Source organism: Artemia sp. Qi Xiang Cuo, chromosome 19, assembly GCF_049724085.1.
Source record: "Artemia sp. Qi Xiang Cuo chromosome 19, ASM4972408v1, whole genome shotgun sequence".
Taxonomy (NCBI): domain Eukaryota; kingdom Metazoa; phylum Arthropoda; class Branchiopoda; order Anostraca; family Artemiidae; genus Artemia; species Artemia sp. Qi Xiang Cuo.
The window spans coordinates 52,943,164-52,970,839 of record NC_142812.1 but is presented as its reverse complement, the minus strand read 5'-3'; the positions used below and the strand labels follow the sequence as shown (position 1 = coordinate 52,970,839).

Below are 27,676 nucleotides of genomic sequence, written 5' to 3'. Positions count from 1 at the left end.
CTACCCAATCCATGAAAGCACCTTCAAAATTTTCTAAATTCGAATAAACCAAACGCATCTCGGAATGTACATAATGATAATAAACTTCACTTTTCCCCTCATTTAAATAGAACACTTTTAAAACAATAGAAACCTTAATTGATTCCCTCCCCCACAATTTAATTTGATTCTCCAGAAGTGCACGAATTTTATCTACATAGGCAGGCACAATTTCTACAGGGTCAAAAACAAATTTCCCCCCCATTAGTGTATTAAAAGAGTCACCAAACGTTGCAGTGTAAACAACTATTGAATTTAAAATTATGTTAGATAATTGAAAGTCGGGAAATGGTGTACCCCCCTCCCCCGCTTGTATATTTCCCCCACCCCCCAGTTGTTCAACAATAACTGGCGAATGCTCCACTTCAGTTGTTCGAAGTGGACTCGTTAGGGTATCGAAGGCTGGAGGAGGAGGGTTCCCTGTGAAATCATTTAAAGGCTGCAAAGTGTTCGGGCTCAAGTCTACCAGCTCAACTGTGCTAGCTTCTACATTAAAAAAATCAGCTAAAAACTCATCAATATCGAAAGGTACTTCAATAGAGTTAATGATTTCGTTGTCCTGAATCTCCACTGTCGGTGTTAGAATTGGTTCTTCCTCTTCTTCACTGGACGAAGATGAATATTGGACCAAAGGTCGTCCAACCTATAAATGAAAAAAATAGCTTATTTTCAAAGTGTTCAAATCACCCCTACTGCTTTTAAAATTTGAACTATTATTTAAATTCAGCGCTTAGTAGTAGTAGTAGTATCAGTATGAGCATAGTCTTAATTGGTTAATTCAACTGAAATAAAATCAAACTTAATATAAGATTAATAAAAACTAAAATGCCGCTTTACATGGAATGCTGCAGTTTTATTTTGTTCAAAAAAAAATAGCTTATTTTCAAAGTGTTCAAATCATCCCTACTAATTTTATTTTTTTTTTTTTCGGCGCTTTTCGGAGCCACAGCGCATCCCTGTGGTGCTTCTTTGGCCAACAGCGCATCTTGCGGCGCTTCCCTGACTCGTGGCGTCTCCCTGTGGCGCTTCTCGGGCCCGCGGTGCTTCCCCCGGCGCTTCCCTAACCTTGCCCCACAGCGCTTCCCGGACCCATCGGCACATTCCGGGCTCCGTGGCTCCCGGTCATTTGCATAATGTCCCAAACAAACTGATTGTTAGGTGGCATAAGTCGTTTCGTCTACTTCCTGTACAGGTTGTTTAGGACTCCAAATTAGCCTAGATTATTTTTAATCTCGTATCTGTTCTGTTTCCAAGCGTATTCTCTGGGAAACAGTACAATTGAATTCGAGAACCGTTAATTCTTTTTCAGGAATGTCTCTCCATGCAAGATCTTGGCAAGTTGATCTAGACAATCGTTACGCAAATTAGAATTACGCCTATGTGTAAGAGATTGCAATGCTATAATCTCTGTCCAACACAAATTGAGTGGGGAAAAAACATCTTTTAAAATCTATGAAATTTAATTTTACAGTGTTTAAAAAAAAGCGAAAAGCGAAAAGATGGAAGAAATGGGTAGAAACTAATAAGCTTTTTAAAAAACCGTGGTCTTTACTTGATAGCCTCCTCATATAAAAATTTGTTTAAATAAAACGGCAGTTAATAACGCAAAGGCAGTTTTCTATGAGTAAATTATGTCAGGGATATAGAATCCCTTTTCGGCTTCACTACGAGCCGTTTCAGCAGACTGCTGAATGTATGCGATAACAGTGACCTGATTTAAAAGGGGGAACAATGTCCTTTAATATCTCTGACATAATTTTACTATGATGAAATAAAAGGTTTACTTCTAGGCCACTTAAAACTATAATGTTCTAGCAAAAATAACATTTTTCGATAAAAAGGTTCACTAACAGTAAACTGGAAAATTAGGTAAAAATATTACTATGTGAAAGCGAAGATGTCTACAATGGAAAATTGGAAAGATTAGAAAAAGAGCGGTTTCTTTGACATGCAAAAAATTACATTATATTTAGATATCTCCGAGGGAAGGGGGAGCAGAGAAATTTAAAACAATGGGTGTGGGATTATAGAGAAAATAACATTTTTTTAATATCTCTGAGACAAACTTTTACAGTGTTGAAAAAATAGTGAAAAAGAAAAGACTAAAAAAACATTGGAAGAAATAGATAGGTAGGAAAAAATGCTTACATTTGCATAATCCGTCTGGGCTTGGGTGCCTGAAGGACCAGGCATTGTAACTTGTCCTGAAAGCCCTGCAGTATGACTGGGGTTCAAATGGATCTTATCATGTCCATCACTATCTTTCGCAGCCGGGCTAGCGATATACTGGGCTCGTGCAGCCGAGGCTGCAACTTGACGAGGCAGCATTGAGGCTTGATTAACAGGGGCTTGCATGGATGGCTGCACTTGGTCAGGTAACAGATGTTTAGGAGGCTTCGGCCAGCGACCATATTGGAAAACTGTCGCCTTCGCAGGGGGCGCATTATTGGCCCTCGCTTTCTTAGCGGGTGGCGGCGACAAGCATTCTTCACAATTTGCCTTAAAAAGAAGAGAAAAAATTAGTATCAAAATAATTTCTCCCTTTTTAAAGAAAGAAAGTTAGTAAACATAATTTTGTTTAGAAAAGTATTTATCACTAAGAAAGCACAACTTAAAAATAATTCGTGAAATATACTAGTCGCATCCTTTTGAATCTGAGAAAGAAGAATTACGGCTAACTGAGCCGTTCAAAATTCAGTCTATATAAGTCAGCCTAATTTCTTATTTTAGGCGTTTCTGTTCTTTTCTGGTTTTAATCTTTATTTAGCATGCCTTGTTTGATGCATTTAAAGTATTAACGGTATTTTTTATCTTTCCATATCCTTTTACGATAGCTGGTATTTACCCCACCCCCAGAAAAAACACCCCGAGGAAAATAATCCCCACGGAAAATATCCCTGAGAAAAGACATGGAAAAATATCCCCTCCCCCCACCGAAAGATATCGCATCTTTTTGAATCTGAGAATTACGGCTCACTGAGCCATTCAAAAGCCGGCAGAGGGTGTTTGAAGAAAATACCCCCTAATCCTAAACATTGAAAATTTAAATATTTAGTCAAACATCGAAGCATTGATCTAAGCTATGGTTATTTTTCAGTTATCCAATAAATAAAAATATATTTTTAGTCGCATCCTTTTGAATCTGTGAAATCTTTGGAAACTAAACTGCTAACGAGCAGGAAGTGCTTTAAAAAGGGTCAGAGCTAATTATATGCCTTCGTACTGGAGTCTTGTGTTAAAACAGAGCGTTATTTTCATTAAAAATTGACAGAAGTCAGTGATCGCTTTAGCTGTAAATATAGAAGGAAGTAAGTGAATGAAAGGATAATTATTTCTTTTTGCGAGAATTTGATTGTAAAACAATGGTGGGGGGGGGGGTTAGGGTAAAAAGAACATATTTAATCTTTCATAGTGAGTATAAAGATTGCACGGTGGTAGGTTGGTGGGGGGAGGGGGTACATACCTAAATAGTCTAGAGGGTGACCAATGAAAATAAATTAATTTCAAAAATAAAAAATGAAAATGTACTTACACTGCTATTTGAGGCTGCCAAGGCTTCAAGTTCATCAATAACATTCATTGTTGTTTTCATTGTGTCACAGTACTTTCTGATAATTTAATCACATTGCATGTCCGTTATATACGAAATCTCAAGGGCGAATTGTTATGTAATGGGGAAAATCATATGTAAGCAGGTCTCTGATTGGCTGAGAAGGGATATGTATCCGACTCGCTGATTGGCTGAGAAGGAAACACGTGATCTAACTGTTTCCGGGAAACTCATAACATTGAACAATTTTATCCACAACAACAAATACTATTTCTGGATCATAACATTTGCCTCAAGCAACAACAAGAAGGAAGTGTCATTGACCTGCCCCCATTAGACTCAATAATCCATGAACGGGACAAAGTTTCTGTTTTTCAAATTCTCACTGACAAAATCCATAAAAACATCAAATAAATCGATCAACACACATAACCGTCCATGAAAACAACCATAAATGTGACAAAGTTCCTGTTTTTCCAAGTGAGAAAAATTCTGTTTTTTTATTCACAGTGAGAAAACCATAAACCACGTGGTTCGTTCCGGAGTCGGACCCCCCCTTCTACTATGGGGTTCGCCCCCTAGTCAATACCTTGCTCTTTAAGCGAAAGTTCAATTTTTTTTCCAATTCTTTAAAAATGACCGCTTAATCACAAAGGCCGTTAATTAGAATAAATAGCTCTTATGAAAGTACTAAGAAACCTCTGGCTTAAAGAGTGAGGTATTGACTAGGGGGTGAACCCAATCATATATGTAATATTTTCTGTTCGTTTAAAGTTTTGATGTTGCTGCTGTTGCAGTTGAAAAACTTTTTTTTATATTTAATTTCCGATCTTTTTTTAAATAATGCTGGGAAGTCCGGCGTCCTCTTCATAGCAATGTCCCTTCCCCCATGAAAACTTCTTTCATGGAAAGATCCTCCTACATAACCCCCGACCCCAGGCACGTACGCAGGAATTTGTTTCGGGGGGCCCAATTTGTTTCGGGGGGGGGCAAATTTTTCAAACCCATTATTCAGTGAGAAAAATCAGAAAATTATGGGGAAATGAAAAAAATCATTAGATTTCGGGGGGGGGGGCTGAGGTCCCCCCTGCGTACGTCGCTGCCCTCTCCCCTCCCCCCCACTACCAGGAAAAATCTCCCCTGAAAACGTCTGTACTGTATACTTCCCAATAACCAATACTATATGTTAACATTGGGTAAAGTTCATATCTTTCAGCCCTCCTCCCGAGAACTTCGGGGGATTAAGTCATCCTAAAAGACATACTTATAATATTTTCAAACATGCTGAACAAAATGGCTATCTCAAAATTTTGATCAGGTGACTTTGGGAAAACAATGAGCGTGGGAGGGGGCCTAGTTGCCCTCCATTTTTTTTTGGTCACTTAAAAAGGGCACTAGAACTTTTAATTTCCATTCCAATGAGCCCTCCCACGATATTCTAGGACCACTGGGTCGATACGATCACCCCTGGAAAAAAAAAATGCAAAATTCCACATTTTTGTGGATAGGAGCTTGAAACCTCTACAGTAGGGTTCTCTGATACGCGGAATATGATGGTGTGATTTTCATTTAGGTTCTATACTTTTTAGGGGGTCTTTCCCCTTTTTTTGTAAAATCAGCCAAATTTTCTCAGGCGCGTAACTTTTGATGGGTAGGATTAAACTTGATGAAACTTATATATTTGAAATCAGCATTAAAATTCAATTTTTTTTATGTATCTATTTGTATCAAAATACCTTTTTCTAATGAGCCCTCCCACGATATTCTAGGACCACGGGGTCGATACGATCACCCCTGGGGAAAAAAAAAAAAAAAAAAAAAAAACAAAATAACAAAAACACCCAACCGTGATCTTTATTTTGGCAAAAAATGTAAAATTACAAATTTTTGTAGATAGGAGCTTGAAACCTTTTCAGTAGGGTTCTCTGATACGCTGAATATGAGGGTGTGATTTTCATTAAGTTTCTATAGCTTTTAGGGGGTCTTTTCCCCTTTTTTCGAAAATCAGCCAAATTTTCTCAGGCGCGTAACGTTTGATAGGTAAAATTAAACTTGATGAAACTTATATATTTGAAATCAGAATTAAAATCTGATTCTTTTGATGTATCTATTGGTGTCAAAATTGCGTTTTTTAGAGTTTCGGTTACCATTGAGCCGGGTCGCTCCTTACTTACAGTTCGTTACCACGAACTGTTTGAAATTCATCTGAGTCACTAGTTTCTCCGTTCGTCGGTTCTACAGGGGCATATACTACTATGCCTGATACCCTGAATTTTTTTGTAACAAAATGAGCGATTACTATTCAATTATTAATACCTTCCCAGCCTAAAAAAGACTTGGCAACTTCCTTATTCATCATGAGCCGTACTCCTTGTCTATGTACCACATCCTTCCTGCCTGAGTAAACAAATTCTATGATATCGCATAATTTCATGCTTCCTACCCCTGGGATATGAGTTTCTGAAACTCCTAATAAATCCAGCTCGAATCGTCGGAACTCGTCAGTCAAAATGTCGATACGATATTTTTTTAACGTCGTAACATTCCAATTTTCATATTCTTTAAAGCATTGAAATTATTTTGGCCTCAGGAAAAGCAATGATCCCGGATACCAGTGCAGGACGGGGATCACATATCTTCCCAAGTCTACACCGAAGTGCTTAAGCCGGCTTACAGCCGGGCAGCAAGAAGTCCCTGGGACCTCCATGAATGACGGCTTTGTGCAATCCTAGGCCCATCTTGGTCACAATATGGTTTTTAGCACTTGGCGATGCTCTTCTATCAACAAGAGTCGAAATCCTGCACAGACAATCTCAAGCCTATTACCTCCGACTCATTATATATTCATGCCTACAAATATTATGCTACTACGGGGAGGCAGCCCATAATAGATAAATTAGCTAGGAAGAGGTTTTTCAGCCCGAAGACGCCCATCAAAACATACCAAGCCCAGAAGAATTATTCATTAGTCGGGATCCCGTGCGAGTGCTGTGTCGTTTACTAGGCTATAATTTCCTCAAGGGGCGCCACTCCTCGAGTAGGAATAGAGTTGACTGCAAGTTTCCCAGTATTGCAGGTACCCCGAAAAGGTTGAGGTAGCCCTTTGCAGAGGCTGTTGTCCATAGGCCTGGATCTTACAACCTCCCGCCGTTGTCCTTCCATAAAGGATTCTCCCTCGATTGTGTTTTGAGTTCCCATGCAATTTAACTCATTACTGTGAGAAGGTTTGTAACTCATGGGACTTGTGGACAAACCTGTGGGCATTTTGAGTGTACATTTGAGGTGCCTTCTTCCTCCTCCACCTGTATTTATGACCCCGGGCGAGGCTGCCCTAGTTTCTATTATGGACCCCCAGGGACAAGGTCCCCCCTTGGTCCACGCCTCCTATGGAGGTACCCTACATATCTGTAGGGCGTTTCCCTATCACCACCTGGGGACACGCTGAATGGCCTGGGGGAGGACAACTAATATCTAACCTAATTTTATGATTCACTTCAACATTAGCTTGTAAAACTAATGTAAAATTATGTCTAGCCTAATTTATTGATTCACTTTGAAGCGATATGATCTTGTGCTTGTGCCTGCGCTTGTGTTTATGCTTGCTTTCCTTTCATGTGTTTGCTGCCCTTGCTTGTGTTTATGCTTTATTATTGCTTGTGCTTATGCTTTGTTATTTTGTAGGTGCCTGGGTCTAAATAAATCTTAAATTGAGAAATACTACATGGTGTCAGAAGTGGGATCTGACCAACCACACAGAAGCCCTCTTCAAAAGAAGCCATGGATGTAGAGCAGCCAACAATAAACTAGGATGCCGCATGTCTTAGTGATGAATGGAAAAGGTTTGAAAAGCATGCCAAGCTCATTTTCAGCGGCCCACTGTCGGGGAAATCAGAGAAGGTAATGTGTGCCTACCTCTTGATATGGACAGGAGACAAGGGACGAGAAATCTTTGACACATTCACAGTACGCGATGATGACTCTGACAAGATTGAGGTCTATCTGACGAAGTTTCGTGAATATGCGGCACCAAAAAAACAGCCTTTTTGCAAGATTTTTGTTCCACAAGAGAGATCAAACGAATCAAGAGACTATTGAAAACCTCATTACAGAACTGAAAAAGCTAGTTAGACCATGTGGGTATGATAAACCTGATGAAATGGTACGAGACCGTATAGTTTGTGGAATACGAGATACCCAAATAAGAGAACGGCTACTGATAGAGGTAGACTTACTTACATTGCAAACAGCAGAACAGAAATGCAGACTGTACGAAACAACCCAGGCGCAATTGAAAACGTTTGAAGGAAAAGAGGCTACCATAAAGGAGGAGGTAGACCTACTGCATAGGAGTAAATGCCATTCTATGGAAAGAAACAAACAGGACCATAGATATTTAGGCTCTCGGAAATCCAGAGTCTGCTATTTCTGTGGTGGGGAGTTCACGCCAAACCATGTGTGCCCAGCCAAAGGGAAGACTTTTCCCAAGTGCAAAAACCCTAACCATTTTGCACGTGTTTGCAAAAGCTCAAAAGCCGTTGATGCTGTCGCAGATGATAACATCAGCAATTTAGGATGCGAGGAGACAGAAGATGAAATCTTCCTGCACGGAATTGAGACGACTGACGGTAGGGATGAAGCTTTTGTCATGCTTAGTATCAACAATCAGATTCCAGTTCGTTTTAAACTAGATACTGGCGCACAAGCTAACATTCTCCCTGCTAAGTACCTTGACTTACTTAAACCCAAACCAGACATCATTCCATCAACTCAGAAACTGACTAGCTACTGCGGTTCCAGAATTGCAGTGAGAGGAACTTTCCAAGTCAAATACACCTACCTTTCATCAGCGCCAGAAAAGTTACCTTTTTATGTAGTCGAAGCCGACTCGTTACCAATCCTTGGCTTCAGATCTAGCATTGATATGAACCTAGTGAAGTTGGTGATGAACATAAAAAATGAACCAACCACGGATAATGTCAGCAACACTGTTGGAAAATACAAGGACCTATTCAAAGGTATTGGAAGATTAGAAGGAAAATGCCATTTTTATTTGAAGGAGGACAGCATGCCAAAGGTGTATCCACGAAGAAAAGTGCCTGTATCTCTCAAAGATAAGCTGAAACAAGAGCTAGTCAGAATGGAGGAACAAGGTATAATAGAGAAGGTAACCACACCCACAGAATGGGTAAATGCCATGGTTGCCATTGAAAAAAAGGATGGGAGCTTAAGAATCTGCATCGATCCAGTGGACCTGAACAAATCCATCAAGCGCCCATTCTACCCCATACCTACTCTTGAAGACATAACCACGAAATTATATGGAGCAAAATGCTTCAACAAGCTGGACGCTAGATCTGGCTACTGGTCGCTTGTCTTAGATCACGAATCGTCTCTTATGACAACCTCCAATACTATTCATGGTAGATACCGCTTCAAACGCATGCCTTTTGGGATAGTTTCAGCACAAGACGAGTTCCAAAGGAAAATTGAAGAAGCCTTTGAAGGGTTAGACGGGTTTGCAGTCATTGTCGATGACCTCCTGGTTTACAGCTCAACTATAGAAGAGCATGATAGGCGACTCTCCGCCGTACTGAAAAGAGCAAGAGCCAAAGGGATAAAATTCAATCGAGAGAAGTGCACATTCTGTGTACAAAGTGTGTCCTACTTCGGATATATTGTGAGCTCAAGCGGATTGCAACCCGATCCACAAAAACTTTGTGAAATCAATGACATGCCGAGACCAAACAACAAGGAGGAATTGGCCACTTTGCTAGGAATGTTGAACTTCTTGGCTAAATACATCCCTAATCTTTCCTTGCAAAACAAGGACTTGCGAGACCTTCTAAAGCAGAAGGAAATTATCTGGGAAGAGAATCATAACGAAGCCTTAAATTCAGTTAAGAAGTCGATGGTATGACACCTGATTTTCTTCAACCCAACTTGCAAAACGCTAGATCTCACTGTTGACGCTTCTTCACATGGCCTTGGAGCATACATCTCATCGGAAGGAAATTCCATCGCTTATGCATCCAAGTTTAACACAACTGAACAGAAGTACTCACAACTCGAGAAGGAGCTGTATGCCGTTGATTTTGGTTGTAGATATTTTCATCATTATCAATATGGCAGGAAAATAAGTGTCACTATGGATCACCGTCCGCTGGAGGCTATACTGTCAAAGCCTCTTACGAAAGCACCGCCAAGAATTCAGAGAATGATGCAACAAATTCAACCATGTGATCTGACCTTTACTTACCGATCTGGAAAAGAGATAACCATAGCAGATGCGTTATCAAGATTACATCTTGCTGACACTGATGAGAGCCTGCATAGGGAGCTAGAAATCTATGTTCATCAAGTTGTTAGATTTCTTCCTGTCAGTGACACAAAACTCGCGGAAATCTCACGAGAAACGCAAGAAGACCCTCAGCTGGCTAAACTGTCCTGCATCATAAGCAAAGGATGGCCAAACAGCCGCAAGCTCTGCATTACGGATCTTTTGCCATACTGGACGGTCCAGAAGGAGCTTACCTTTCAAAATGGCATTATATTCAAAGGAGAGAGAATAGTAATCCCTGAGAAACTTAGGTCCGACACACTAAAACAACTGCATGCGTCTCACCTAAGGATTGGAAAAAACCAAGCAGCGAGCAAGAATGCTTGTCTATTCACCAGGTCTGAATGCAGACATTGAAAGAATAATCCAAATATGTTCTGCATGTCAGAAGTTCAGTCAGAACAATCAGAAAGAAATCCTTATCCCGACTAAGATACCGCAATTGCCATGGCTGTATGTCGCATCAGATCTATTCATCTGGAAGGGCACAACTTACCAGGTTTTGGTGGATTACCATAGTAGGTTTTTTGAGGTGGACAGACTCAAAGACATGACCTCAGGTGAAGTCATCGCAAAGCTCAAATCACACTTTACAAGGCATGGTATCCCCTATCCATTGATGAGAGACAATGGAAGCCAGTACACCTCCTCTGAGTTTCAAAAAATCACATCTGACTGGGGCATCAAACATGTCGCATCAAGCCCAAACTTTCCACAATCCAATGGACTTGCCGAAAAAACCGTCCAGACATGTAAACAGATTCTCGCGAAGTCTACTGAAAAAAACGATGACCCTTACCTTGCTCTACTCGAATATAAGAATACGCCAGTAGATGTGTTCACCTCACCATCTCAGCTGTTAATGAGCCGCCAGTTGCGGTCCACTGTCTCATGTACTCCAGATCACCTGCAAAAGAAGGTAGTTCCAACTGAAGAATTCAGACGACACCGCACAGAAGCACAGACATGTCAAAAAAACGAGCTATGATCAACATGCCAAAACCTTGAAGTCAGTAAAACCTGGCGACACCGTCCTGTATCAAAAGCAACCCAACGGGGTCTGGGACACTGCCCGTGTGATAGCGATGGCTGATAGCCCAAGATCCTACCGCCTTTTGCAAAGAGAAGGCAAAGAATTGAGAAGAAACAGAAAACACATACGTGAGTCTTCTCTCCTGGATCAGCCTCCCCAGAGTAGCGATGATACGCCGGAGACAATGTGGGACACCAGCATGTGGAATGCCACTGGGACCAGCCTTAGTTCTGAACCTCGTGCCGGACCAGATAACATAACCGATCACCACTGCAAAGAAAATGCTGATTCTGATAGTGCTGGGTCAGGTAAGACCACTACAAGGTCTGGCCGAATTGTAAGACCCCCTGCTCTATTGAACTTGTAACCCTCAGCAGTATCCCCTGCGTGTATATAGTTGAAGTGCATCATACAACCAAGAACGGAATAGCCGCAATAGTTTATTGTGTCGTCTTATCAGTTAGTGAAATAATACAAAGAAGACGCGAGCCTAGCGCCGTCTGTAATGAGTGATCATGGTTCAGGGAAATAGTATGATGAGTCTTTAGAATTATGGAAGAAGGGGGATGATGCGATATGATCTTCTGCTTTTGCCTGCGCTTGTGTTGATGCTTGCTTACCTTGCTTTTGTTTGCTGCCTTTGCTTGTGTGTATGCTTTATTATTGCTTGTGCTTATGCTTTGTTATTTTGTAGGTGCCTGGGTCTAAATAAATCTTAAATTGAGAAATACTACACACTTCAACATTAGGTTGCAAAACTAATGTAAAACTAATATCTAGCCTAATTTATTGATTCACTTCAACATCAGCTTGTAAAACTAATGTATTACAAACTAAATATCACAAAGTGAAAATAAGAAAAGAAAAATGATAAGCCATCACATCCCTTCCCCCTTAGGCACGGTTTCATGAGTTTTTCCTTCGAGGCCTCATTTATGACGAGAAAATAGGATGGGCTACTTTGAGCGCTATTTACAAGAGAGGCGCCGCTTTAGCTTAACCCTATTACACCCGTGTGACTACAGACTGACCCCGTCTCACCTGGACTGCCTGACAATTCTTTCTGTAATTTTTCATATCTGTAAATAACCCAGGCCAAAAGTATTCCGGCAAAATACGATCAGTCACCTCCTTGTCGGACATGTGAAAACCATCTTGTCTGATGTGCCACTCCATGATTAGGCACTCACAGAAAAATTCCAGGGGCACGATGATTTGGGGAAGTTGATCGTTGAAGAACCTTCCTTGCTCATCCCATTCGTATTTCGCGTCACTTGGATCCTTCATTTCAAACGCCACCAGTTGTACGTAATACTGTAGTGCGCGATCTGCTACTTGCAAACGGTTTACCTCGCCGTAGGTGAATCTATACAGGTGCTCCGGCAGGTCTATATTCTCCGCGACGACGATTCGTTCTGGATCCAGCAACAAAAAATTTACGTACAGTATTTACAAAACGAGGAGGGGTCGCCTATTCCTGGTATTTTGACAGAGCGTCAGCATTAGCGTTTGCAACCCCTGGACGGCTGCTAACGGTGAAATCATATGCTTGTAGGGCAAGAATCCACCGAGCTGATTTCTCGTTCTGATTCGACATCACATGAAGCCACTGTAAAAGATCATGGTCAGTTTCGACGAAGAAATCCTGACCCGCCAGGAAGTAGTGGAACTTGGATATTGCCCATTTTATTGCTAGCGCCTCCTTCTCAATCGAGGAGTATCGACTCTAAGCGGGTGTCAGTTTCCTGCTAATGAAGCCGATAGGATGTTCCTCCCCGTCAGTCCACTGGGTCAAGACTGCCCCAGTCCTTTGCCGCTCGCATCAGTTTGTAGTATGAAGGGCTCCTTATAGTTCGGATTTCTCAAAACCGGAACTGAACACAACGCCTCCTTCAGAGACTCAAATGCCAGTTCGGCATTGGGAGTCCACTCGACTACCTCAGGGGCCTTTTTGGTTGTCATCTGGCGGAGTGGTTTGGCCAAAACTGCAAATTCTGGATAAAGCGCCATCTAAATTACATGCAAATTATTGTAGCTGAGTTTGCATCTTTGCCCTTAATGGGATAGAGCTTCTGCATTACTTTGAAGTTATTTCCATATTGATTTGTAAATTATAATTATAGATTTTTAGTTGAGTAGTTTTTGAGCGACCTCCTATAATTCTTAGTATAGGTCTTTCTCTCTGGTTATTCTCACCATTCCCATCTTTTTTTTATATAGATTGGCACGCCATCTATTGTGCTATCTTCATATAGCACTATCTTTGTTGCCACCTGTGTATATGTTTCTTCTGAATAAGTGAAGTCCTGTTGACTGGGTGGATCACTTGGGACCAAGCAGAAGAGGGGAGAGAACCTGCCGGAAGCGCCGTATTGGTACCTGCCGGTTAATTAGCCTTAAATTGCAGGGAACAGGTGAGCAGGTCACGACGCTTCCCTTGCTCCCGGTGATCTTTTGATCCTGTTGTTTCCCTTGCTCCTGGTTTTGTTAGGGGGTTTGAACGCGTTCGACCAATAGGTCAATGCGTTTTGTGTTAGATCTTTCTATAAGGTCCACGATTGTGCACTGTTTTCAAAAATAAGGTGGCATTGGTGCGTCAAAAGACCAAGACAGCCCCCCGCTTGGCTCTGGCGTAACGCTGGTGGGTCGCCAAACCCCCCTCCCCGTACATCGCTGCCCAGAAGTCACCTGACTATTAATGACGACAGCTGCAACAGCGAAGTCTACCCTGAAGAAAACAGGAGTCAAGCCTAAGTGGCTATGTGTGTCTTGCCACAAACATGTGACCTCAAACTCCGTGGAATGTAGCGAATGTAAGGAATGGACTCACGCGTTTTGTGCTGGAATTAGACTCACAAATAGTTATATTCCAGATCGTAAATGGACTTGTGTTGCGTGTTCCCCGAAAGGTGAACCAGAATGAGTAACTCCTGCTATGAAAAAGGACGTGCGGAAAACCAGGAGTGTGAAGAAACCAGCGACGCAACTTACATGCCAATCAATTATATCTACTGCTAATGATGCAGTAATGGACAATTTGAATTCTGAAAACCCGCGTCAACCCACATCTGGCGTAAAAACTCAAACTAAGGTAACTACTTTCTCAAATTGTTCAGGATTTGAAAATGGACGAGAAAAGCAGTCCGAAAAATTCGAAACTAGCACAGCAGTAACGAGGTGCTCTCTCTCCGAGACGCTAGTACCATCTACTGAGGAAAGTTGAATCACAGCGCTTGACCTTCACGGACTTGATAGACGGCAGCACACGAAATTAACTAAAGCAAATCAGACGATAAATGTCTTTCCTGTCAGTGATTCAAATTTTGATTCGAGTTTTTCCCGTTTCTGGGAGAAAGAAATGCTACGGCCGTCGACCCCGTTCGTGGAGAGTGACAGAAGGGAAACTAAAAACGCTTACCTTGCCCACTCTAACACGTTTGAATGTCCAAGAGCCTCCCCTCTGGCAGCAAGTTCGATGTTGTGGGATGACGCAGGAACAACGCCCTAGAAGGTTCTACAGGCCCGTTCAAGGAAACCGGCTTTAGCGGACGAAAACCGTCTCTTATCGTCCGTCATTCACCACCCCCCAAATTTCGATACTCAACTTGCGGAACCGCCTTTCAAAAACGGTGTCCCGGTCATAGCAAGCTTCAACTGCTCTAGTCTTAATATTGATACCTCCAGTCGTAACCCAGAAGACTCTCTGGAATTTGCAATGATTAACGCTCTTACAGGAAGAATTGAGCAGCAATCAGACAATTCTCGATCAAAGGTCGCTGATTGCGCAGCTTTCTTCTTCCAACACGGTATACAAGTAACAAATACTTGAAATGACGGAAATGCTTCTAAAGAACAATCAATCGCAACTTGAAAACCGATCATTGGTCCAGACTGAAAAGAAGAATGCGAGTACGATGCCTGATCCTCATGAGACTATTATTGGCCGAATTGTCCTGTGATGAGTCAGTGCGACTACAGGACCCCCAGCTGCAGAAGAACCCAGCAACTCAGGCCAACTTCCACTAAGAAATCCTGACATTGAAGAGGGCACGAGGGGAGCAGAACAAGACAGATTAGTCATTGTACTCAGTCAACCTGTCAAAACATTCCAAAATACTCAAACTGAGTGCATTTATTATAAAAAAGGTCACTGCAGATGGGGCAACCAGTGTCGTTTCTCTCATCTCGTTGAGACTCCTCCAGTTTGTGAACATCACTCCGCTCAAGATGGTTGCCAAAACGCCAAGTCAGCAAAATGCAAAAAAAATGCATCCTGAAAAATGTAAGAGATTTGTGGACGGGCGTTGCACCAAAGGACAACGATGCAACTTCTTTCACCCAATAAAACCAGCACTAAACCACCAGAAAACGAGAACGGACACGGAACAAAAAATTTCAAAAAACTATATGCTCCCGAATCATCACCCACCGACAGTTAACAACTACAATCACTTCCGGACTCGCGTTTTCTACAACAGTAGATTCTGTGGCATAGCAAACACCAACCATCAACCAGAATCATCAAAACCATGGACCTTCTTAAGACCGTCAACCAGAAGAGAGGAGGACCAGGAGAGAGAAGAACGAGTGGTACGAAAAACACAAGACTCAATCACCACAATCCAAATCGTATTTACCAAGAGCAAAGGACTTTCAGAACAAATCACACCCATACTTACCGACCTACCGTATCTCCCACCGCTCTGCTAGAAACGCTGGTGTAGAAACTGAAAAACACGACCTGCTACAACGATCCATACTCGACCTTTACCGCCTGAACCCACCACCTCCAAGTCTAACTTCAACTCTACCACAAACAGCAAACGCTCCTTCATACCTACCAAGTGATAATGAACATCAGTCCTGGATGACGTATTACAAGAAAGTCCCTCCGCCGGCACAGACAAGTAACTATCACGCGATAAGGACCCAAACCTATGATCCTGTAAAAAGGAAATCAAGATTAAAACAGAATTCAGAATTTCCCTCTATATTGCTGTCGAACGTCCGGTCAATAACAAACAAAATCGAGGAACTGGACATCTTAATGCGAGGTAAACAGATCGATGTGGCCTGTCTTACCGAACCTGTCTTACTTGGCTTAGAAATAGCAGTATACTCAGCCTCGATGGCTACAATGCATACATATTACCTCGGAAGTCAGCAGACGAAAAAAAAGAAGAAATCAGCCACGGTGGAGGAGTTGGTCTTATCTGCCGAAACGATACGCCCAGCCGAATACTCGATCCTCCAGTACCCAAATCCCCAGAACTCGAAGTGCTATGGGTCTGGGTAAGACCGCGCTTCCTACCAAGAGGAGTGTCATCCCTAATCTTCCACCCAAACCCCCATTCCGGAAGACTCTACTCAACTACCTACAATACTCCGTCGACCGCTTCCGGAGTAAATATCCCTTTGCCGGTATTGTGATAAGCGGAGACTTCAATGATATTAAGCCTTCCTGGATAGAGTCCAGTCTATCACTGAAACAAGTGGTGAAGTCTCCAACCCGCGGCAGTAACCTACTTGACATGGTCTTCACTAACCTCGAACAGTACTACGACGAGCCAGAAATCACAGCAAGCATTGGCTTAAGTGATCACCTAACAGTGACCTGGAGACCAACGCAATCGTCACGGCGATAGGTAATTAAACAAACAGTAACCTATCGACCGATCAGGGATGAACAAATCCCCACCTTCAAGGGAAAGCTAACATTGCAGAACTGGACCCCTATTTACAGACTACCGTCCGCTGAAGACATGACAAATGCCTTCTGAGACCAACTTCAGAAAATGTTCGAAGAGCATTTTCCAGAAAAGAAACGGGTAGTAGGAAACGAAACGAAACCCTGGATCACGCCAAATATAAAAGAGCTTATCCTAAGGCGAGATAATTTGTGCAACACTAACAGAGCAGATTCCAACAAGTTGTAATATATAATGGTGAGAGTGATAAAGTATGTAAGGAAGCAGCACGGCTGTTTTACATTACAAAAGCGTCTATTTTATAATTCTAAAAATCAAAAGCATGGGTCAGAACAATTTTGCCCGAAAGCAGAAAAACGTTGAACTAAGAAACGAAAAAGGGAGAAACTTACTGCTAACGCGATTAACGACACCTTTGCTACAATCTATACAAAGTACCTTTGTCTTCCATCACTTCCCGACCTTCCAAGCATTACTGAAATCCCTGTCATTGAAGCAGAAACCATCCAGACCGCTTTCTTAAAACCGCGTTTCCAGACCGAGTTTCCTGATGAACCGCAAACAGAAAGTACAACTTCCCAATGGCGAAACGTCAAACATCAGGGAGTTGACCTTCGGTGCAGCACAAAGATCAAAGCTAGGTCTTTTACCCCTCTTTATTAGGATAAATTAGCTTGTGCGCGAGATTATGGAACGCTACAGATTCACTGACGATCTCCCAACCCTCTTCCTCAAACTTTTCTCACAGAGCATACAGCTAGACCCAATCCTAACAGTCATGCGAAAAATCGAGGATGAAGCAAACCATGTGAAACTTACACTTAGCCAGGAAAAAACAGTCCTATTTAGGGTTAATTTCCTTAAACGGCCAGTTCCAGACCCGCCATGCGGTTGGCCGAAGGCTGTAAAAACGGTGAAGATCCTGGGTGTCCACCTGGATGCCGATCTGAAATGGAATACCCAAGTATCGTCAATCGTCTCGAAGACCGCCTTTCTCCTATGATCTTTTGCCTGCCTTTGCCGCTTTTGGATGAAAACTGAGATCATGGTTGTATGCTACAAATGCTACATTAGACCGCTCACTGAATATACCTGCCCAGTGTGGCACAGCGCATTGACCATAGATCAAAGCGAAAAAATTGAAGGATTGCAGAAAAGGGCCTGCAAAATAATACTGGGGAGTAGTTACGTTGACTATGAGATGAGCCTCAAAGTTCTGAAGTTGGAGTCCCTCAAAGAGAGAAGGCACACACTGGTCATGGACTTTGGTCGAAAAATCCTCGACTCTGAAACACACCGCGATCTACTTCCGGATTTTGAGGCGCGCCAAACTTAACATTCTACGAGGCTCAGCGAAAAACGCAGCAAAGCTGGAACGACCGCCGATCCACTCATCCGAGCGGTACCTGAAGTCATTTGGTCCATACTTCGTAAAACACTACAATGGTGACCCAGAAAACTTGTAAATAAATCAAGTTTGAATAATTTAATTTTGTAAGTGTTTTTAAATTGTTTGACTTCCGCTGTTATTTTTGTTGTTAACAAGAATATTAAGGGAAAAATAAAGTGAATTTGAATTTGAATTTGGAATGCTCGAACATCCTTTTTTGAAATGGGCCTTGGATAATTGACAATCCCCTGGGCCTTGTTCGTCGATGTCTTAACGACTCCCCCTCCTACTGTATGTCCCAATAACTCCACTTCTGTTTCCCAAACCTGCACTTCCTTGGATTGACTGTCAGCCCTGCTGACTGCAATCTCTGTAGCACCATTTCGATATGTCGCAGGTGGTCCTCGAAAGTGTCACTGAAGATCACAATATCGTCGATGTAGCAGCGGCAGAATTTCAAATCTCTGAGAACACAATCCATGAGCTTTTGGAATCTTCCACTTGCTCCTTGAATCCCGAATGGCATTACGAGAAACTCGTATAGAACATTTGGCGTCACAAATGTTGTCTTGTGTATGCTATTAGGGTGCATTTTTATCTGCCAATATACTCGGGTTAAGTCTAGCTTGCTGATAAATTTAGCCGTTCCTATTCCCTCAAGGGTCTCATCCGTGCGAGGTAATGGGTAACAATTCTGCCTTGAAATTTTATTTAGTTCCCGATATTCGGCACAAAACCGTACCGTCCCATCTGCCTTTGGTACTAGTACTATCGGTGACGAATAATCACTCTCTGACGGTCTTATAATTCCCACTTGCAGCATCTTAGCCACTTCGGTTTCTACCAGGCGCCGTGTTGCTGCTAGATTTCAATATGGTTTTTTCCGCAACCGGGGGTTACTGCTTGTATAGATCTCATGCATCACAAGATCGGTTTTCCCAGGTCTGTTCGAAAGGGTCGTTCTGTATCTTCTCAATATTTTAGCTAAATCCTTTTGTTGTGATGTGTATTTTATGGTATTTGGGTGTTTTAGTCGTAGATGCCTTTATTCTCCCTTTATAGGGGAGATAAACTCTGGCCCTAAGGTAATTAAACTTTGGTAGCGGGCCCTAGGCTATGCCCGAACTAATGAGGCGTACCTACTGGGTTTGTTAGAGGGGCTAAAGGTAGATGGTAGAGAGGTTGTCTAAAATACAGTATTTTTATTCGATTTACATATAATAATTACAGATATAGATATTCTACTGGGACTGGCTGTCCCAAGTAGACCGAAAGTCTCAGGAACTACAATAATATATAATAAGATACAGACACTTACAATGATCCGACAAAATTCCAAGGTACTTCTAACGAGAAAATAAATGGGCAGAGGTTCACCCGGCAAGTCGAAAGGTCTGCCTTCAGTCTCAAAAATTGGGGTAAATATATAAAAAACTAACCACGTCCTTCCGGTACATTGACGCATTTAGCCAGGAAATTGGTTATTGAGCAAGTTCCCTCCAAGCCCACACATTCCAAGATTTGTATCTTTATCTTAAAAAGTGGTATTTTGAAACGTTGTTTTTGGGTCTTAATATATTTTACTCAATTAATAATTAACTAAATTAGAAAGCTTTACCACAATACTCCCCATTTAAAGAAGAATTGTCCCAATTCTCAATATTTTACTTTCAAAACAACTTAATTTCGTTTACAACTATTATGCTGCCATCTTTGGGTCATTATGTGCATATACCCTCAATGGATTTCCTTAGGGTTATATTTCTAGTCCAATATAGGCCATGTTCTTTTTTTTTTTCGAAGGATTTCAATTTGAAGTTCATCCTTGTTTCTCTTTTTCTCTGTCTTTAGGACTGACAATTACTCTTTCACCCTCTTCATATGCATCTTCTGTTTTAACTTGACCCCAAGCGGCTTAAACATATTATTACTGGTTTTGCTTAAATTAGATTTCAAGTTATATTAGACAAGTTTATGAGTTATTTGAGTTTAAATTTAATTCCCCTTAATAATTTAATTTATCTGTGTGATGTGGTTGATATACCGTTTATTTTTCGTTTTTCAATTACCTTGGATAAATTACATATAACATTACTGATTTTTTAATTTTTACAGATTTTTCCAGCACAAAGCATTTTTACATATTTCAATAACATAAGCCACTTAGGCTATGTAGCACAATATCTAGGCCTAAATTAAGTTCTGATTTTATTTCACTTTTGATGAACTTGTAGTAAAGTCTGTATTTCTGCTATAGTTTCCAATTATCAGTTGATCAAGTATGGTTTGTTTTCTGATGGTATGAGATGATAGTATCAGGATATATTTGAAGTGGCTTCAAAATTTGTTACTTTCCAAAAATGTGTCAAAATATGATTGAAAGAAAAATGGATCCGTAAGGATGCTACGAAAAATTTGATTTCCAAAAAAACAGCTAAGGCTGTATCTAAAATAAATATTCACATTAGAATACATATAAAGCATAAAATTTTACATATATAGTAGAAAGAAACACTCAATTTTGTAAGGTTTAATTACTTTTATTTACTTTTCTCTCTTTTCATTACTCCAAAAATACTATCCCGCTTCAATCGAAACATTATGTTCTTGCTGGATAATTCTTTCAAACATAATACTTAACGGATTATTTCACAATAAAAATTATTTATACGTTGACTCGATGTTAAACTTTTATAAATTTCATTAAATCACTAGTTAAAACTTAAAAAAAAATGAAAATATAGTATATATATACAGTCATTGTGTAATAACTTACACAAGTATTCAAGTCGCAAAACTAGATATGTCATTATATTATAGGTTGAAACTTACAGCATTTTCAAAAATAAAACACGGTATAGACTAGTATTAGAATTAATTCCAATCATTGTTTTGTTAATTGCTTATGAAGTATTAATGTAGGATACTTCTTGAATGATATAAACATAAAAAAACACAAATACTCAACATTTAATTCACTATATTTACATGGATAGTCTAGTATATATATATGTATATATATATATATTAACAAAAGTTATGTTGATACATAACTTAATTGTTAAAAACAAATAATAATTATGCACTTTAATAATTTATTTAATCACTGCAATATTTGTTCTTTTTACAACTTTTAATTAAGTCCGTCAAGACTTTTATATGATAAGTCCTAACTGCAATTAAAATATTTACAAAACAAAAGCAACTCCAACAAATAGATTGATGCACTATAACTGATAACTGTGATTAGCCTCTATTTAAGGGCTTGGCAATAGTTCATATAGCACAACTTTTCTATTTATATTTCTATAATATATATTTTTTTAATATAATACTCTGTTTCTAAAAGGTTTTTGAAATATATTTATAACAGTAGATATTTTCTCAATTACATTTGTTACAACCATATAACGTTTCCCATATACGACTATATACATTTTGTTTTAAAACTTTGGTTCTATTTCGTACCCACTTGTGTCATTAACTGTCATTAGCTTATAAGCCTGTTTGTTTATTCAGACTTTTAAGCTTTTCAATTCTTTTCGAATTTCTAGGTACTTGAGACAGTTTTATAACGTTTTTGTCTGTAATCTCTCTTTTTTTCAGCTTTAATGTCTTTTTGGCTCAAGGCTTTATTTACAGCTTTTATCTGATAAGCTGAAAAATTTTTGCTGTTCACATTATACCTATAATGTCATTATTAAATGACTTTGCCTGTACTCTGATGGTTCGCTTACCATGATTGCCTTCTGGTAGCTCCTTATAACGTTTCCAATTCCTCTTGTCATGGCTACTGCTAAAAGGACTATTATGAACCTGCACACACGATAATCAATAATTTATATTATTGTCACACTTTTTGATTTGTTGCCACAATTTTCTCTTGGTCTATTCTTTTATCAGAAATGTGGCCCTTGTGCAGAAAATACCGGGCCTTCATGGCACACAGTAATTTAGTTTTTAACATACAAGTGACAATGACTATTTTCACTTTAACTTCCCCACTTTTATTGTCTTGTCTTAGGTTTCAACTTCAAATTAAGTTCTTATGGATATTATGTGAATTTTTTTTTTATTTTTCATGCCATTTTAGTCATTTTTATGAAAACGACTTCCACATAAGAGAGACAAATTTCTTTTCTTGACTACTTTGAGCATTTCTCCAATATTTCTATTAATCTCGGCCCGCGTTAACCAATGTAACGGTGCTCCGTAGTATTAATGCTACTTATTTGTACTTATTTAGTACAATTTTCATACTAGTTCGTTCGGCAAGTTCAATAAGTGCGTCTAACAGAGTTTAACTGACTTAATTCAGTTTATTTTCCATTTAATTTCGTATGGCTATATTTTCAACTTGAACCCTTCTCTTTTTTTGATTCTATATTTAAATGGAGCCAAAGGGTTTTTTTCAATTCTTTTTCCGCTTTTTTAGTAAAATATGTCTTTCATAAGCCTATATTTATATCTTTCACCTATTTTTAAAAAACCTTCAACAATTTTTTATACTGATTGCCCTTCTATGGTCAAATTCATTATCTCCATATTTTTAAGAGGTTTTGTCTAATTTTTTGCAACCTGTAATTATTGAAATTGTTCAAATTTTGTTCTTCGAAAGTTTTTGTGTTAGAAAAGTACTGTAGTTTTTCAGCTAATTTTTTTTAGAACACTTTTAATTAAGTTTTGCCCCGCATTTGCTAGTTCTCATTTCTTCCTTAAAATGCAATTTTTACGATATACTGGTTGCCAATTTTATCCCAGCTTTAATTACTATTTTATTTGCCAAAGAAAGAGAGACAATGCAAGGCTAAATAGCTTTGAATTTGTTGCTCCTTATCTGTGGTTTATTGATAAGCTTGAATCTGGGAGAATTACAAGAATGAATTTCTGTTCAGTGTTCATTACTGCGAGTTTTCTTTTGTTGTGTAAAGCTGTATTTTATTTTAAAAGAAAAAGTGGATACTGTTTAGTTTGTGTTAGGGTTCAACGGATTGGGATTTGGGTGTTTGGGTTGGCACAGGTGAAAACCAATTGATTAAACTAAGATTCTCCTGTGCCAGTTCGTTTTCTCAGATCCAAAATATCGCTAGAGTTAAAATTGTTATCTTGAACTACTGTGGTTTGCTTGTGACGATGAGGTTTAATTTTTGTTTTTTTAAATGGATTTTGTCCTTGGCTTTTACCTCCTGGTAAGTTTTTAGGTTATAATTTATTTTTATATCGCTTTTCGTTTCCTTTACCTAGCACTCTTTTTGCTTTCTAAGCTTATTCTAAGTTTTGCTCAAACCTTTATAGCGCTTCTTTAACATTTGTTTTTTTTTGTTTTTTTTTCTTTTTACCATTTGTAACTAATAAAAAAATATTATTTTAGACTATAACTAATTATAATAAGACGACAGCTAGCTTATACATGTAGTGCACTTAATGTAAACTCTTGCTGTTTTTCTTATTAATATTATTTTATAATTTCTTCAAATAATTTTTTCAAATTCGACTGAAAGTGTCACCTCAAAGAGTCAAAGGTCAGTCGATGCATTGCATGTAAATAAAAACGAGAGACCAGCAGTGATTGAGCTCAACTCCAAATTTGCCATTTTCCAATGACCCTATTTCAGTAAACTAACCTTCTTCGTTTTTTTTTATTATACCCCCAAAATATATTTTTCAATATACGTTTTAAAAGAATGGTCTTTTAATCCTGATTCTAAATATATAGTGTTTATTAAGTTTACCTTAACCCGTATAAAGTTAGGAATTTGAACGTTAATTATTGTAATATAAACTGTAACGTCCTGTGTAATTGTTTCCGTAATATTATTTCTATTTAGTTCCTGGATACAATCTACTTGTAGGCTAATTTGAATATAAGGGACAATTGGCTTCGCTCTACTTGATTTCTACTATCAGACCGTGTTTTATCTGATATACACTCTACCTGATATTCCACTAAACTCTACTGATTAATAATCAGACTAGAGTTGAGGATGATTCGTCATTGAATAACCGTAAGAGCGGACCAGAGTTATCAATATTAGCTATTCCAAAAGGATGCATTGCCTTCTCTGTTTGTCCTAATGTGGGCTTATATTCTATGCAAACAAGCATAACAGTTTTCATACACTGGCTTGCTTTACATCTACATGGCTCAAAAGCAGCCATGGTTTAAAATTCAAATTAGAACTTTCTTCTGACGTATTTCGTGCGGCTAGTTCAGAATTTGAACTTTTTCTAACACAATTATTTAGAGGATGGTCCTCTGTGTAGGTAAAGGAGACCCTTTTAAGACCTATCCCCATGCCTCTATTTTCTGTGATTAACGGTTTCTTTCACCGAATTTCTCGCCTTAAGCAGAGTTCCCATCAGAGCTGGGTAAAAACTCTTTTTTTTGCTTCCTTCGGCAACTTTTGCTAAGCTTCCACATTTGTTTTCTTACTTATAAGGTTACTTTTCTCGTTTTTTCATCCCTTTGCTCAGGTACTTTGATTATATATTTATATATCTTTTTCTTCCCTTTGCTTGTGAAACTACATAACTAACCTAGTATTTGTTAGCTTTAACAAAGGTAATTCTATTGCTTATTACGTCGTAAGATGCCATATTTTCGAAGCATCTCTACTCCTAAAGCCCTCCGAAATGGCAGCTTCTAACCTATAATTGTTCGGACCACAATTTATGTGCTTCCTTTGCTAAATTGTAGCAGTGTTATCCTTGAACAATAAGTCTATAGCCTGTACCTGTAGTAAGGCTGACTTAGTTTTGCTACTATTATGCCTAAAATTCTTCTGTTTCTACCAACGTTTCATCGGTCCAGCTAGATTTTGTTTTTCTTTACGTATTATCTTTTTATTTTATTCTTTCAATTCACGGTACAAATACTTTATTATTTAGTAATATACGGCACTACTACATTGCATTTATTACTAACACTAAAAAAAACTACTAATTATACACTTGCTTCTACTTGCTAAGAACTAGATACTGATTTTTTTTATTTTTTTTTACAATTCTTGATTGAGCCTTTTTTCCATTTGTTTTATTGTCCCAAATCTTTAAGGGGACACAAATCTATTTCTAATAGCCAAAGTTTGAGCAAAGCTGCTCGAAGTTTTGCTAATTTGAGTGCCGCTAAAAAAAGTCAATTTGCTTACCCCTTTTGATAAAGTCATTTCGATTTTTTTTTTGGCAACCTTATTTAGTCTCCTCGACCCAGTTTTTCCAACTTCCACCAGTTGTCGTGAAGTTGTTGTGAAATTGATGCGAGGGGCTAATGGTAGATCGTAGAGAGGTTGTCTAAAATACAATACTTTTATTCCATGTACATATAATAATTACAGATATAGATATTCTACTGGGACTGGCTGTCCCAAGTAGACCACAAGTCTCAGAAACTACAATAATATATAATAAGATACAGATACATTCACCTTCTGAATTCAGAGTTGTGAATTATTTACATTGAAGATGTTTTTTAGTACTTCTGCATAAATTAGATTAGGATTGGAGTAGTTGCTGGCTAAGCAGAAAGGTGAACTTTAATCTATGGCTTTACAGCAAAGAAGATCACCAGAGCCTGATCATGTGAAACGACCAATGAATGCCTTTATGGTTTGGTCTCGAGGACAAAGGCGAAAGTTATCACATGATTTTCCAAAAATGCACAATTCAGAGATTTCTAAGCGATTAGGAATTGAGTGGAAAACTCTTACAGACAATGAAAAACGACCTTTCATTGACGAAGCAAAGCGTTTAAGGGCGGTGCACATGAAAGAACATCCCGACTACAAGTACAGGCTACGTAGAAAGCCAAGAACCTTAACAAAAGAAGATCAAGCCCATCAAGTCATGTCACACTATCCTCCTGTAGTTCCAGGGATAATTTCACCCTCACATTTCTTTGAAATTTTTCGAAACCAGCCCCCCATTTGATTTGCAGGCTTACCACTACCCTTTCAGCTACAAAATTTCAAAGGTATAGAAGAGGTTCAAACTAGACGAGAATACTACCCGCTGCCAACGCTAACTTACCAACAACTTGTAAATATCCCAAAAGTGAATTATTACGAAGTGGAGATTGAAAATGCAAACTGTAGGACTCAAGAAAGTCAAAACGAGAAATACAAAAGTAATTGAAACTGAAGAATCAGAATCAACTGAATGTGATATAAATATATAATATGTTGCCGCAACTGTGTTTCAACGAATTAAATTATGTAACTATGGAAAAAAAATAAGATACAGACACTTACAATGATCCGACAAGATTCCAAGGTACTTCTAACGAGAAAATAAACGGGCAGAGGTTCCCCCGGCAAGTCAAAAGGTCTGCCTTCAGTCTCAAAAATCGGGGTATATATATGAAAAACTAACCACGTCCTTCCGATACATTGACGCATTTAGCCAGGAAATTGGTTATTGAGCAAGTTCCCTCCAAGCCCACACATTCCACGATTTGTATCTTTATCTTAAAAAGTGGTATTTTGAAACGTTGTTTTTGCGTCTTAATATATTTTTACTCAATTAATAATTAACTAAATTAGAAAGCTTTACCACACTTTCTATGACCATGACTCAAAATTCCATTTATTGATGTCTGGAGGCCTTCTTTGAAGTCTCCGTTATTTCCTGTACCCTTGTAGTCCGTCATCTCTTCTAGACTTGTGTCCGCATAGTTGTCTGCTTGAATAAATAAGATTTCATTCGGATTGGCCCATTTGGTACTTTCTAAGAAGGTTTACGTCGAGAAGCTTTGACTTCTTTCTCCCCTCTGGAAATCTCACTAGGTAATTCACACATCCGTATTTCTTCAGGATCTTGTATGGGCCTTGCCACTGTGTCTCAAGTTTGCTATTTCCACATAGTAAGAGGACAAGCACTTTCTCTTCCGCTTCAAACTCTCTGGGTTTCCGGTTGTGATCATACCAGGTGTTCGGTCGTTCTTGACTTGCCAATAAGTTTTGATGTGCAGTCTCGGTCCATTTGCTAAGTCGTTCCCGCATATTAACCAGGTAACTGACTACTGATTCAGACGCAACTTTCTTTTTCTCCTCCCACTCCTCTCGTAACACATCTAGTGGTCCTCTGACGTGATGCCCATAGATCAGCTCGAATCGTGAGACGAATGTTTACCATCAATCTCCGGATGGTAAACATTGGTACGAAGGGTTTAATGCCAAGGGCCAAGTATAGTCTCTGCGTCGCTTGGGAGATGAGGTAACTTCCATTGTCGGTTAGAATGTCTGAAGTTATCCCCACTCAAGAGGAAAAATTGACCAATTTGTCAGCTATCTTCTGTGAATGGGTCGAGCGAAGCGGTATAGCCTCCGGATATCTAGTTTCATAGTTGCTTATTACTAGGATTCACTTGAAACCAGTTTTACTACGCTCTAAAGGTCCCACCAGGTCCATTTTTATTTTGTGGAAAGGAGTTTTGATGATCGGGAGGGGCTTTAATGGCACCTTCTCTGTCTGGCGTTTTCTGGCTGTTATGAAACTGTTGGCAATGTTTTGCTACGTCCAGATAAACATTTGTCCAAAAAAACTTTCAAGAATCCTGTCGGTAGTTCGTTGCATGCCCATATGCCCTCCCATGGGTGAATTATGGGCCTGTTTTAGCACGTCT

The 27,676-nt window shown here is 39.4% G+C and overlaps 2 protein-coding genes across 2 annotated transcripts; both read left to right on the top strand.

The window, feature by feature from the left end:
• The first annotated feature begins 9,734 nt into the window (after positions 1 to 9,734).
• Positions 9,735 to 10,283, top strand: LOC148940991 (uncharacterized). The gene has a single exon (XM_089105130.1). The coding sequence runs from the start codon at positions 9,735 to 9,737 to the stop codon at positions 10,281 to 10,283; it is 549 nt and encodes a 182-aa protein (XP_088961256.1).
• Positions 10,284 to 25,596: 15,313 nt separating this feature from the next.
• LOC148940990 (transcription factor Sox-21-A-like) lies at positions 25,597 to 25,983 on the top strand. The gene has a single exon (XM_089105128.1). It carries the CDS (start codon positions 25,597 to 25,599, stop codon positions 25,981 to 25,983), a length of 387 nt encoding a protein of 128 aa, XP_088961254.1.
• Positions 25,984 to 27,676: the final 1,693 nt, after the last annotated feature.

Excerpts from the sequence above, each read along its gene's own strand:
- LOC148940990 (XM_089105128.1), top strand. The coding sequence starts at position 25,597 with ATGGCTTTACAGCAAAGAAGATCACCAGAGCCTGATCATGTGAAACGA.
- LOC148940991 (XM_089105130.1), top strand. The coding sequence starts at position 9,735 with ATGGATCACCGTCCGCTGGAGGCTATACTGTCAAAGCCTCTTACGAAA.